The sequence below is a fragment of the Oncorhynchus nerka genome, linkage group LG18, assembly GCF_034236695.1.
Source record: "Oncorhynchus nerka isolate Pitt River linkage group LG18, Oner_Uvic_2.0, whole genome shotgun sequence".
Lineage (NCBI taxonomy): Eukaryota > Metazoa > Chordata > Actinopteri > Salmoniformes > Salmonidae > Oncorhynchus > Oncorhynchus nerka.
Window position 1 is genome coordinate 26,313,827 of NC_088413.1, and position 14,535 is coordinate 26,328,361.

The 14,535-nt window shown below is 47.3% G+C and overlaps 1 protein-coding gene across 1 annotated transcript in view; it reads right to left on the minus strand.

Annotated features, from left to right (window-relative positions):
• Positions 1 to 14,535, minus strand: part of znf827 (zinc finger protein 827) — a 110,004-nt gene that overhangs the window by 41,994 nt on the left and 53,475 nt on the right. The window contains exons 9-11 of the mRNA XM_065003325.1: positions 11,655 to 11,798; positions 5,747 to 5,921; positions 5,045 to 5,211 (exon numbers count right to left, since the gene is read on the minus strand). Of these exons, the coding sequence (XP_064859397.1) occupies positions 5,045 to 5,211; positions 5,747 to 5,921; positions 11,655 to 11,798 (486 nt within the window). The remainder of the gene's footprint in view (positions 1 to 5,044; positions 5,212 to 5,746; positions 5,922 to 11,654; positions 11,799 to 14,535) is intronic.

The following is a 14,535-nucleotide window of genomic DNA, read 5'->3' on the forward strand; positions in this document are numbered from 1 at the left end:
GTATCTCTGTCCTGTTCCTACTATACCACCACACAGTATCTCTGTCCTGTTCCTACTATACCACCACACAGTATCTCTGTCCTGTTCCTACTATACCACCACACAGTATCTCTGTCCTGTTCCTACTATACCACCACACACACACAGTATCTCTGTCCTGTTCCTACTGTACCACCACACACACAGTATCTCTGTCCTGTTCCTACTGTACCACCACACAGTGTCTCTGTCCTGTTCCTAATGTACCACCACACACACAGTATATCTGTCCTGTTCATACTGTACCACCACACACACAGTATCTCTGTCCTGTTCCTACTGTACCACCACAGAGTGTCTCTGTCCTGTTCCTACTGTACCACCACACACACAGTATCTCTGTACTGTTCCTACTGTACCACCACACACACAGTATCTATGTCCTGTTCCTACTGTACCACCACACACACAGTATCTCTGTCCTGTTACTACTGTACCACCTCACTCACAGTATCTCTGTCCTGTTCCTACTGTACCACCACACACACAGTATCTCTGTCCTGTTCCTACTGTACCACCACACACACAGTATCTCTGTCCTGTTCCTACTGTACCACCACACACACAGTATCTCTGTCCTGTTCCTACTGTACCACCACACAGTGTCTCTGTCCTGTTCCTACTGTACCACCACACAGTGTCTCTGTCCTGTTCCTACTGTACCACCACACACACAGTATCTCTGTCCTGTTCCTACTGTACCACCACACACACAGTATCTCTGTCCTGTTCCTACTGTACCACCACACACATGATCTCTGTCCTGTTCCTACTGTACCACCACACACACAGTATCTCTGTCCCCTTCATACTGTACCACCACACACACAGTATCTCTGTCCTGTTCCTACTGTACCACCACACACAGTATCTCTGTCCTGTTCCTACTGTACCACCGCACACAGTATCTCTGTCCTGTTCCTACTGTGCCACCACAGTATATCTGTCCTGTTCCTACTGTGCCACCACAGTATTTCTGTCCTGTTCCTACTGTGCCACCACAGTATCTCTGTCCTGTTCCTACTGTACCACCACAGTATCTCTGTCCTGTTCCTACTGTAACACCACAGTATCTCTGTCCTGTTCCTACTGTGCCACCACAGTATCTCTGTCCTGTTCCTACTGTGCCACCACAGTATCTGTCCTGTTCCTACTGTACCACCACACACACAGCATCTGTCCTGTTCTTACTGTGCCACCACAGTATCTGTCCTGTTCCTACTGTACCACCACAGTATCTCTGTCCTGTTCCTACTGTACCACCACAGTATCTCTGTCCTGTTCCTACTGTGCCACCACAGTATCTGTCCTGTTCCTACTGTACCACCACACAGTATCTCTGTCCTGTTCCTACTATACCACCACACAGTATCTCTGTCCTGTTCCTACTGTACCACCACACACACAGTATCTCTGTCCTGTTCCTACTGTACCACCACACACACAGTATCTCTGTCCTGTTCCTACTGTACCACCACACAGTGTCTCTGTCCTGTTCCTACTGTACCACCACACAGTGTCTCTGTCCTGTTCCTACTGTACCACCACACACACAGTATCTCTGTCCTGTTCCTACTGTACCACCACACACACAGTATCTCTGTCCTGTTCCTACTGTACCACCACACACATGATCTCTGTCCTGTTCCTACTGTACCACCACACACACAGTATCTCTGTCCCCTTCATACTGTACCACCACACACACAGTATCTCTGTCCTGTTCCTACTGTACCACCACACACAGTATCTCTGTCCTGTTCCTACTGTACCACCGCACACAGTATCTCTGTCCTGTTCCTACTGTGCCACCACAGTATATCTGTCCTGTTCCTACTGTGCCACCACAGTATTTCTGTCCTGTTCCTACTGTGCCACCACAGTATCTCTGTCCTGTTCCTACTGTACCACCACAGTATCTCTGTCCTGTTCCTACTGTAACACCACAGTATCTCTGTCCTGTTCCTACTGTGCCACCACAGTATCTCTGTCCTGTTCCTACTGTGCCACCACAGTATCTGTCCTGTTCCTACTGTACCACCACACACACAGCATCTGTCCTGTTCTTACTGTGCCACCACAGTATCTGTCCTGTTCCTACTGTACCACCACAGTATCTCTGTCCTGTTCCTACTGTACCACCACAGTATCTCTGTCCTGTTCCTACTGTGCCACCACAGTATCTGTCCTGTTCCTACTGTACCACCACACAGTATCTCTGTCCTGTTCCTACTATACCACCACACAGTATCTCTGTCCTGTTCCTACTGTACCACCACACACACAGTATCTCTGTCCTGTTCCTACTGTACCACCACACACACAGTATCTCTGTCCTGTTCCTACTGTACCACCACACACACAGTATCTCTGTCCTGTTTCTACTGTACCACCACACACACACAGTATCTCTGTCCTGTTCCTACTGTACCACCACACACACAGTATCTCTGTCCTGTTCCTACTGTACCACCACACACACAGTATCTCTGTCCTGTTCCTACTGTACCACCACACACACAGTATCTCTGTCCTGTTCCTACTGTACCACCACACACAGTATCTCTGTCCGGTTCCTACTGTACCACCACACACACAGTATCTCTGTCCTGTTCCTACTGTACCACCACATACACAGTATCTCTGTCCTGTTCCTACTGTACCACCACACAGTATCTCTGTCCTGTTCCTACTGTACCACCACACAGTATCTCTGTCCTGTTCCTACTATACCACCACACAGTATCTCTGTCCTGTTCCTACTATACCACCACACAGTATCTCTGTCCTGTTCCTACTATACCACCACACACACACAGTATCTCTGTCCTGTTCCTACTGTACCACCACACACACAGTATCTCTGTCCTGTTCCTACTGTACCACCACACACACAGTATCTCTGTCCTGTTCCTACTGTACCACCACACAGTATCTCTGTCCTGTTCCTACTGTACCACCACACAGTGTCTCTGTCCTGTTCCTACTGTACCACCACACACACAGTATATCTGTCCTGTTCCTACTCTACCACCACAGAGTGTCTCTGTCCTGTTCCTACTGTACCACCACACACACAGTATCTATGTCCTGTTCCTACTGTACCACCACACCACAGTATCTCTGTCCTGTTTCTACTGTACCACCACACACACAGTATCTCTGTCCTGTTCCTACTATACCACCACACAGTATCTCTGTCCTGTTCCTACTGTACCACCACACACACAGTATCTCTGTCCTGTTCCTACTGTACCACCACACACACAGTATCTCTGTCCTGTTCCTACTGTACCACCACACACACAGTATCTCTGTCCTGTTCCTACTGTACCACCACACACAGTATCTCTGTCCTGTTCCTACTGTACCACCACACACACAGTATCTCTGTCCTATTCCTACTATACCACCACACACACAGTATCTCTGTCCTGTTCCTACTGTACCACCACACAGTATCTCTGTCCTGTTCCTACTGTACCACCACACACACAGTGTCTCTGTCCTGTTCATACTGTACCACACCACACACAGTATCTCTGTCCTGTTCCTACTGTACCACCACACACACAGTATCTCTGTCCTGTCCATACTGTACACCCACACAGTATCTCTGTCCTGTTCATACTGTACAACCACACACACAGTATCTCTGTCCTGTTCCTACTGTACCACCACACACACAGTATCTCTGTCCTGTTCCTACTGTACCACCACACACACCGTATCTCTGTCCTGTTCCTACTGTACCACCACACAGTATCTCTGTCCTGTTCCTAGCAGCAGCCAGGCTTCCTGCTGTGGGGCCACCAGTCTGACCCCTTGCCCATGTGGCTGACACACATCTTAGCGGGGGCCAGCTTCAGGCGCAACACTTGCTGAGTTCAGCCGTTTCCATGTCTGTCTGGAGCTTGGCTGGGGGAGATGTGGTGTCCAAACACTATCAGTTGACAAAAAACACCCAGCAGTCTTTTCTACAGCCGCAATGTGGTGTGTTTTCAGCAGCCATGTTTGCTAGTGGGTGGGGGCTAGCCTAAATGCCAAGCTTCGATATGGACTCACCACTCTGTGTCTGTGTGAGAGAGGGTAAGAATGTGTGTGTGTGTGAACCCTGGCCTGTCTCTGACGGACCAGAGGGCCTATTGATTTTCCCCCTCAGGCACGATAAGGGGCAGCCATCGTAGATAAACAAGGTCGCTCCCCGGCCTCCGTGAGGACCCCTCAGCTGTCTGCAACACTACCGGACAATCCCACACACACACATTGACAGGCTGGGTTTTGGACCAGTGGTTTTAAAAAGTCCAGGGAAGGTCGAGGGAGGGAAAAGAATCTACATGTTTTGTTATTCAAAGTGGAAGTTGCTTCTGTTTGGGTAGTTTACAGAGTCACAGAGTCTCCTCTCTCTCCCGGGAAGGGACTCGTTTTATGAAGCTTTACTTTATTGTCACATCAGTTCAGTGTGTTGAAACTGAACATGTTGGTTCCCTCTACTATAAATGGCTGTAAACTAAACTAGCTGTTTCTACTCTGAACAGTCAGCAGTAGCACCTCAATCTGCAACACTCCCCCAACAGCTCCCTACCAACGACATGTCACAGCTGATCTGAGAATCATTCTGAAAGGTTGGTCTCTTCTGAAAGCTTTAAAACATTGTTTGGCTACGATCCGAGGTGCAGACTTCTCCAGTCCTCCTCATGGATGTAAAAGGTATAGACTGGGTGTAAGAAAATGTATAAACCCCCTCTTTCTAGCCTATCCTTACACAAAAACAGCACTTTAAAACCCATGAGTCCGAGCGAGCAGATAGATACACGCTTCAGAAAGGGAATCAATACAATTTGGAACAATTCGACGGCAGCAAAACCAAGTTCAGCTGGAAAAGAAATGCCATCAAGTTGGTTGTACAAGCTGACTTCGTCCTATTGCTGCCCCCAGGGACAAGAGGTGGACCAAAGCCATCTCTCCATACAATACATGCCTGAGCAGACGACAGATGATCTACCTGTGTGTCCGTGACTGACGTGGGACTTCATGTCACTCTCCTCCACGCAGACGTAGTCACAGGCGCTGCAGCACAGAGCGAACATCCACTGCTCCTTGTCCACGTGAAGAGACATGTGGCTGACGAACTGGGCGTTCATCCCCGTCTGGAAACCACACGCATGGCAGCTGGATGGACAGGAAGAGGGAGGGATGGGTTAAACACTGATCTCAGAACAGGTCACAGCTAGAGGGGAAAGGAGAGAGGTAATGAACATAGACCAAATGCTGATCTCAGACCAGGTTATAGAGGCGAGAAGACATCATTAATTCCCAATCAAACCCCAAAGCCTGACCTCAGACCAGTAAAGAAATAGGTCAGTCATGTACAGTCTATGGTTTACATTACTGATACTGATCCCAATTTATGGGATCAGTAAATTGCATGTGTCAGTCTTAATACGGATAGATCTTCTGTGCACACACACACACACACACACACACACACACACACACACACACACACACACGTGAGATCTTTGACGCCTGCTATGGATGAACACGTACTCGCCAAAAACTATAGGGACAGACCTTTATTACGGGTCTGTGTACATTAGTACAGGGACAGTTCTTGTGACTACCGCTCTGAGAACAGGTGCGTCGACCAGACTCTAGTAGATGCAATGTTTCTTTGGAGTGTTTCTTTCATTCAGCGTAGCAGCACCTGTAGTAGTAGGGGAAGGTCTTCCCATCTCGTCCCTCAGCGGCGGCGACGGCGCTGACCATCTGCTCTGCGTCGGTGCTGACCAGCTTGACAGAGTGGATGGTCAGGTGCTGGTTGAGGTTGGCTCTGCACTTGGCTGCATAAGGACACAGGTGACACGTATACTTCCGCTCCTCTGGAAGGACAGACGGACGGACAGACACAATGTCAGAGAGAGAGCGAGAGAGGGAGAAAGAGCGAGAGAGAGGGAGAGATGGGTCTACAGAGACACACGGGGACACACACATTCGTACACACACGCACGCGTAACACGTACGCCTTATACAAAACGCATGCAGGCACACGTACGTACGCAAACAACATGCGTCCTCATCACGTATACACAAATACAATGAGTACGTCCCCCTGCATGAGAATGTCTGCTTAGTGGACTACACAAACAAAACACACACGCAAATCCTATTACGTCAGCTACTAACTAACGCACACACACACACACACACTTTGCCCGAGGACATGAAGCCAGGGAACCTTTGTGGCCCGGGTAAACCAAAAACAACCATCATGATGACATATGCCCCCGTTTCTGCTCTCTGTGGTGTGCCCAAGCTGTTCTCAGCCAAACAACCCACTCACAGGGGGAGTGTGTGTGTCAGAGTGTGTGTGCGCGTGCGTGTTTTGTATTAGTGTGTGTGGACTATGCGCTTTCATGCATAAGAATATGTAGGTTTTTACATAAATGCGGGTGCATTAAAAAGACCAATTTAAATAAAATTAAAATTGAGAATGCATTATCTTTTACAGCAATGACCCTTAGACTTGTGGTAATGCCAGGGGAGTGGAGATCTCTGATCTGAACCACTGAGAGTCAGGACCTCTGTTTGGATCTCTCATCCAATGGATCGCTTAGACGGTAGAGTGTGCTGTGTTCACATGTATTTACATGTATTTATACACTGAGTGTACAAAACATTAAGAACACCTGCTCTTTCCATGACATAGACTGACCAGGTGAAAGCTATGATCCCTTATTGATGTCACTTGTTTAATCTACTTCAATCAGTGTAGAATGTAGATGAAGGGGAGGAGACAGGTTTAAGAAGGATTTTTAAGCCTTGAGACAATTGAGACATGGATTGTGTGTGTGCCATTCAGAGGGTGAATGGGCAAGACAAAAGATTGAAGTGCCTTTGAACGGGGTATGGTACTAGGTGCCATGCGCACCGGTTTTCTTCAAGAACTGCAACGCTGCTGGGATTTTCACACTCAACAGTTTCCCGTCTGTATCAATAATGGTCCACCACCCAAAGGACATCCAGCCAACTTGACACAACTGTGAGAACATTGGGGTCAACATGGGCCAGCATCCATATGGAACGATTTCGACACCTTGTAGAGTCCATATCACTGACAAATTGAGTCTGTTCTGAGGGCAACAATATTAAGGTGTCCTTAATGTTCTGTCCACTCAGTGTATGTATTTCTGTGTATTAATATGTATGTATATGTATTCATGTATATATATATATATGTATGTAAATGTATTAATATCCATAAAAGCATGTACAGACACAGTAGTATGTGGTTTTGCATCAGATACGGTATGGCCCCAATGTTGTTACACACTGTATGTACCCCTACTGTAACCGTGTGTATGACATCCACTCAGTGTGTGTGTGTGTGTGTGTGTGTATGCATATATACACACACACACACACACACACACAGTGGGGCAAAAAAGTATTTAGTCAGCCACCAATTGTGCAAGTTCTCCCACTTAAAAAGATGAGAGAGGCCTGTAATTTTCATCATAGGTACACTTCAACTATGACAGAAAAAATAAGAAAAAAAATACAGAAAATCACATTGTAGGATATTTAATGAATTTATTTGCCAATTATGGTGGAAAATAAGTATTTGGTCAATAACAAACGTTTCTCAATATTTTGTTATATACCCTTTGTTGGCAATGACAGAGGTCAAACATTTTCTGTAAGTCTTCACAAGGTTTTTACACACTGTTGCTGGTATTTTGGCCCATTCCTCCGTGCAGATCTCCTCTAGAGCAGTGATGTTTTGGGGCTGTTGCTGAGCAAAACAAACGTTCAACTCCCTCCAAAGATTTTCTATGTGGTTGCGATCTGGAGACTGGCTAGGCCACTCCAGGACCTTGAAATGTTCTTACGAAGCCACTCCTTCGTTGCCCGGGCGGTGTGTTTGGGATCATTGTCATGCTGAAAGATCCAGCCACATTTCATCTTCAATGCCCTTGCTGATAGGAGGTTTTTTACTCAAAATCTCACGATACCATGGCCTGATCAGTTGTCCTGGTCCCTTTGCAGAAAAACAGCCCCAAAGCACGAATTTTCCACCCCCATGCTTCACAGTAAGTATGGTGGTGTTTGGATGCAACTCAGCATTCTTTGTCCTTCAAACACGACGAGTTGAGTTTTTACCAAAATGTTATATTTTGGTTTCATCTGACCATATGACATTCTCCCAAACAAGCTTTTGGTGACAAGCCGAATTTCTTCAGCCTCCTGAGGTTGAAGAGGCGCTGCTGTGCCTTCTTCACGATGCTGTCTGTGTGGGTGGACCAATTCAGTTTGTCTGTGATGTGTACGCCGAGGAACTTAAAACTTACTACCCTCTCCACTACTGTTCCATCGATGTGGATAGGGGGGTGTTCCCTCTGCTGTTTCCTGAAGTCCACAATCATCTCCTTAGTTTTGTTGACGTTGAGTGTGAGGTTATTTTCCTGACACCACACTCCGAGGGCCCTCACCTCCTCCCTGTAGGCCGTCTCGTCGTTGTTGGTAATCAAGCCTACCACTGTTGTGTCGTCCGCAAACTTGATGATTGAGTTGGAGGCGTGCGTGGCCACGCAGTCATGGGTGAACAGGGAGTACAGGAGAGGGCTCAGAACGCACCCTTGTGGGGCCCCAGTGTTGAGGATCAGCGGGGTGGAGATGTTGTTGCCTACCCTCACCACCTGGGGGCAGCCCGTCAGGAAGTCCAGTACCCAGTTGCACAGGGCGGGGTCGAGACCCAGGGTCTCGAGCTTGATGACGAGCTTGGAGGGCACTATGGTGTTAAATGCCGAGCTGTAGTCGATGAACAGCATTCTCACACAGGCATTCCTCTTGTCCAGATGGGTTAGGGCAGTGTGCAGTGTGGTTGAGGTTGCATCGTCTGTGGACCTATTTGGGCGGTAAGCAAATTGGAGTGGGTCTAGGGTGTCAGGTAGGGTGGAGGTGATATGGTCCTTGACTAGTCTCTCAAAGCACTTCATGATGACGGAAGTGAGTGCTACGGGGCGGTAGTCGTTTAGCTCAGTTACCTTAGCTTTCTTGGGAACAGGAACAATGGTGGCCCTCTTGAAGCATGTGGGAACAACAGACTGGGATAGGGATTGATTGAATATGTCCGTAAACACACCAGCCAGCTGGTCTGCACATGCTCTGAGGGCGCGGCTGGGGATGCCGTCTGGGCCTGCAGCCTTGCGAGGGTTGACACGTTTAAATGTTTTCCTCACGTCGGCTGCAGTGAAGGAGAGTCCGTATGTTTTAGTTGCAGGCCGTGTCAGTGGCACTGTATTGTCCTCAAAGCGGGCAAAAAGTTATTTAGTCTGCCTGGGAGCAAGACATCCTGGTCCGTGACGGTGCTGGTTTTCTTTTTGTAATCCGTGATTGACTGTAGACCCTGCCACATACCTCTTGTGTCTGAGCCGTTGAATTGAGATTCTACTTTGTCTCTATACTGACGCTTAGCTTGTTTGATTGCCTTGCGGAGGGAATAGTTACACTGTTTGTATTCGGTCATGTTTCCAGTCACCTTGCCCTGATTAAAAGCAGTGGTTCGCGCTTTCAGTTTCACGCGAATGCTGCCATCAATCCACGGTTTCTGGTTTGGGAATGTTTTAATCGTTGCTATGGGAACGACATCTTCAACGCATGTTCTAATGAACTCGCTCACCGAATCAGCGTATTCGTCAATGTTGTTGTCTGACGCAATACGGAACATATCCCAGTCCACGTGATGGAAGCAGTCTTGGAGTGTGGAATCAGATTGGTTGGACCAGCGTTGAACAGACCTCAGCGCGGGAGCTTCTTGTTTTAGTTTCTGTCAGATCAACAAAATGTAGTCGTGGTCAGCTTTTCCGAAAGAAGGGCGGGACAGGGCCTTATATGCGTCGCGGAAGTTGGAATAGCAATGATCCAAGGTTTTTCCAGCCCTGGTTGCGCAATCGATATGCTGATAAAATTTAGGGAGTCTTGTTTTCAGATTAGCCTTGTTAAAACCCCCAGCTACAATGAATGCAGCCTCCGGATATATGGATTCCAGTTTGCAAAGAGTCAAATAAAGTTCGTTCAGAGCCATCGATGTGTCTGCTTGGGGGGGAATATATACTGCTGTGATTATAATCGAAGAGAATTCCCTTGGTAGATAATGCGGTAGACATTTGATTGTGAGGAATTCTAAATCAGGTGAACAGAAGGACTTGAGTTCCTGTATGTTGTTGTGGCCACACCACGTCACGTTAACCATAAAGCATACGCCCCCGCCCCTCTTCTTACCAGAAAGATGTTTGTTTCTGTCGGCGCGATGTGTGGAGAAACCAGCTGGCTGCACCATCTCCGATAGCGTCTCTCCAGTGAGCCATGTTTCCGTGAAGCAAAGAACATTACAGTCTCTGATGTCCCTCTGGAATGCTACCCTTGCTCGGATTTCATCAACCTTGTTGTCAAGAGACTGGACATTGGCGAGGAGAATGCTAGGGAGTGGTGCACGATGTGCCTGTCTCCAGAGTCTGACCAGAAGACCGCTTCGTTTTCCCCTTTTTCGAAGTCGTTTTTTGGGGTCGCCGGCTGGGATCCATTCCGTTGTCCTGGGTGAAAGGCAGAACACAGGATCCGCTTCGCGAAAGTCATATTCTTGGTCGTACTGATGGTGAGTTGACGCTGCTCTTATGTTCAGTAGTTCTTCTCGACTGTATGTAATGAAACCTAAGATGACCTGGGGTACCAATGTAAGAAATAACACGTAAAAAAAACAAAAAACTGCATAGTTTCCTAGGAACGCGAAGCGAGGCGGCCATCTCTGTCGGCGCCGGAAGCTGCTTACCTATTGCAGATTCAGTCTTCCCAGCCTGGTGCAGGTCTACAATTTTGTTTCTGGTGTCCTTTGACAGCTCTTTGGTCTTGGCCATAGTGGAGTTTGGAGTGTGACTGTTTGAGGTTGTGGACAGGTGTCTTTTATACTGACAACAAGTTCAAACAGGTCCCATTAATACAGGTAACGAGTGGAGGACAGAAAGAAAGAAGTTACAGGTCTGTGAGAGCCAGAAATCTTGCTTGTTTGTAGGTGACCAAATACTTATTTTCCACCATAATTTGAAAATAAATTCATTACAAATCCTACAATGTGATTTTCTGGATTTTTTTCTTCAAATTTTGTCTGTCATAGTTGAAGTGTACCTATGATGAAAATTACAGACCTCATCTTTTTAAGTGGGAAAACTTGCACAATTGGTGGCTGACTAAATACTTTTTTGCCCCACTGTATGTATGTATGTATGTATGTATGTATATACAAATAAATAAACAAACAAATATGTGTGCGCGCATCCGATATTGCACATGTTTGTGTGTCCAGTGTGTGTACTGGGATGCAAAGCAGCCTTCTGGCTTGGTAATTAGGCGGGCAGTTTTCCCACTGAGACTAATCATGGTGGTAATCTCTTTAAAGGAGAGGGTAATCCAGTCTAGTAAACCTTATTTACTTTTTACAGGGTATTACACACACAGTCACACACACGCCAAGGGAATGTTGACAAGACATGTCACAACACACACACAGGGAACTGTACGTAGAGATGTAAAGGGAGTGTGTGTGTTAGTGGACTCACCTGTGTGTAGAGACAGGTGTCTGGACAGGGTCTGCTGTCTGCCAAACACCTTGCCACAGACAGGACAGGGGTAGAGCTGCTGACTGCTCAGTATCCCCTGGGATATCCCGTTCCCCCCCGGCTCTCCGGTGTCCTTCTCTGGGTCTGGAAACACACAGACAGAGAACCGTCACCATCACAGTTTACCATATTTTACTCACAACCTTCTCATAACCTGCACCGGGAGGCGACCTGAAAGTCCATATTGTAGGAAAGCATTCAGCAACTGAAATGGAATGGAGTCCAACCTTGTTTCATATTAATCCAACCACTCAGCCTTGTTTCATATAACTCCAACTTCACTCCAACCCTCAGCCTTGATCCATATTACTCCAACCCTCAACCTTGTTCCATATTACTCCAACCCTCAACCTTGTTCCATATTACTCCAACCCTCAACCTTGTTCCATATTACTCCAATTCCACTCCAACCCTCAACCGTGTTCCATATTACTCAAACCCTCAGCCTGGTTCCATATTAGTCCAACCCTCAACCTTGTTCCATATTACTCCAACCCTCAACCTTGTTCCATATTACTCCAACCCTCAACCTTGTTCCAAATTACTCCAACCCTCAACCGTGTACCAAATTACTCCAACCCTCAACCTCGTACCAAATTACTCCAACCCTCAACCTCGTTCCAAATTACTCCAACCCTCAACCTCGTTCCAAATTACTCCAACCCTCAACCTCGTTCCAAATTACTCCAACCCTCAACCTCGTTCCATATTACTCCAACCCTCAACCTCGTTCCATATTACTCCAATTCCACTCCAACCCTCAACCGTGTTCCATATTACTCCAACCCTCAACCTCGTTCCAAATTACTCCAACCCCCAACCTCGTTCCAAATGACTCCAACCCTCAACCTCGTTCCAAATGACTCCAACCCTCAACCTCGTTCCAAATGACTCCAACCCTCAACCTCGTTCCAAATGACTCCAACCCTCAACCTCGTTCCATATTACTCCAATTCCACTCCAACCCTCAACCGTGTTCCATATTACTCCAACCCTCAACCTCGTTCCAAATTACTCCAACCCCCAACCTCGTTCCAAATGACTCCAACCCTCAACCTCGTTCCAAATGACTCCAACCCTCAACCTCGTTCCAAATGACTCCAACCCTCAACCTCGTTCCAAATGACTCCAACCCTCAACCTCGTTCCAAATGACTCCAACCCTCAACCTCGTTCCAAATGACTCCAACCCTCAACCTCGTTCCAAATGACTCCAACCCTCAACCTCGTTCCAAATGACTCCAACCCTCAACCTCGTTCCATATTACTCCAATTCCACTCCAACCCTCAACCTCGTTCCATATTACTCCAACCCTCAACCTCGTTCCATATTACTCCAACACTCAACCTCGTTCCATATTACTCCAACCCTCAACCTCGTTCCATATTACTCCAACCCTCAACCTCGTTCCAAATAACTCCAACCCTCAACCTCGTTCCAAATGACTCCAACGCTCAACCTCGTTCCAAATGACTCCAACCCTCAACCTCGTTCCAAATGACTCCAACCCTCAACCTCGTTCCAAATTACTCCAACCCTCAACCTCGTTCCAAATGACTCCAACCCTCAACCTCGTTCCATATTACTCCAATTGCACTCCAACCCTCAACCTCGTTCCATATTACTCCAACCCTCAACCTCGTTCCATATTACTCCAACCCTCAACCTCGTTCCATATTACTCCAACCCTCAACCTCGTTCCAAATGACTCCAACCCTCAACCTCGTTCCAAATGACTCCAACCCTCAACCTCGTTCCAAATGACTCCAACGCTCAACCTCGTTCCAAATGACTCCAACCCTCAACCCTTGTTCCAAATGACTCCAACCCTCAACCTCGTTCCAAATTACTCCAACCCTCAACCTCGTTCCAAATGACTCCAACCCTCAACCTCGTTCCAAATGACTCCAACCCTCAACCGTGTTCCATATTACTCCAATCCTCAACCGTGTTCCATATTACTCCAATTCCACCCCAACCCTCAACCTCGTTCCATATTACTCCAACCCTCAACCTCGCTCCATATTACTCCAACCCTCAACCTCGCTCCATATTACTCCAACCCTCAACCTCGCTCCATATTACTCCAACCCTCAACCTCGCTCCATATTACTCCAACCCTCAACCTCGCTCCATATTACTCCAACCCTCAACCTCGCTCCATATTACTCCAACCCTCAACCTCGTTCCAAATGACTCCAACCCTCAACCTCGTTCCAAATGACTCCAACCCTCAACCTCGTTCCAAATGACTCCAACCCTCAACCTCGTTCCAAATTACTCCAACCCTCAACCTGGCTCCAAATTACTCCAACCCTCAACCGTGTTCCATATTACTCCAATCCTCAACCGTGTTCCATATTACTCCAATTCCACTCCAACCCTCAACCTCGTTCCATATTACTCCAATTCCACCTCAACCCTCAACCTTGTTCCATATTACTCCAACTCTCAACCTCGCTCCATATTACTCCAACCCTCAACCTCGCTCCATATTACTCCAACCCTCAACCTCGCTCCATATTACTCCAACCCTCAACCTCGTTCCAAATTACTCCAACCCTCAACCTCGTTCCAAATTACTCCAACCCTCAACCTCGTTCCAAATTACTCCAACCCTCAACCTCGTTCCAAATGACTCCAACCCTCAACCTCGTTCCAAATTACTCCAACCCTCAACCTGGCTCCAAATTACTCCAACCCTCAACCGTGTTCCATATTACTCCAATCCTCAACCGTGTTCCATATTACTCCAATTCCACTCCAACCCTCAACCTCGTTCCATATTACTCCAATTCCACCTCAACCCTCAACCTTGTTC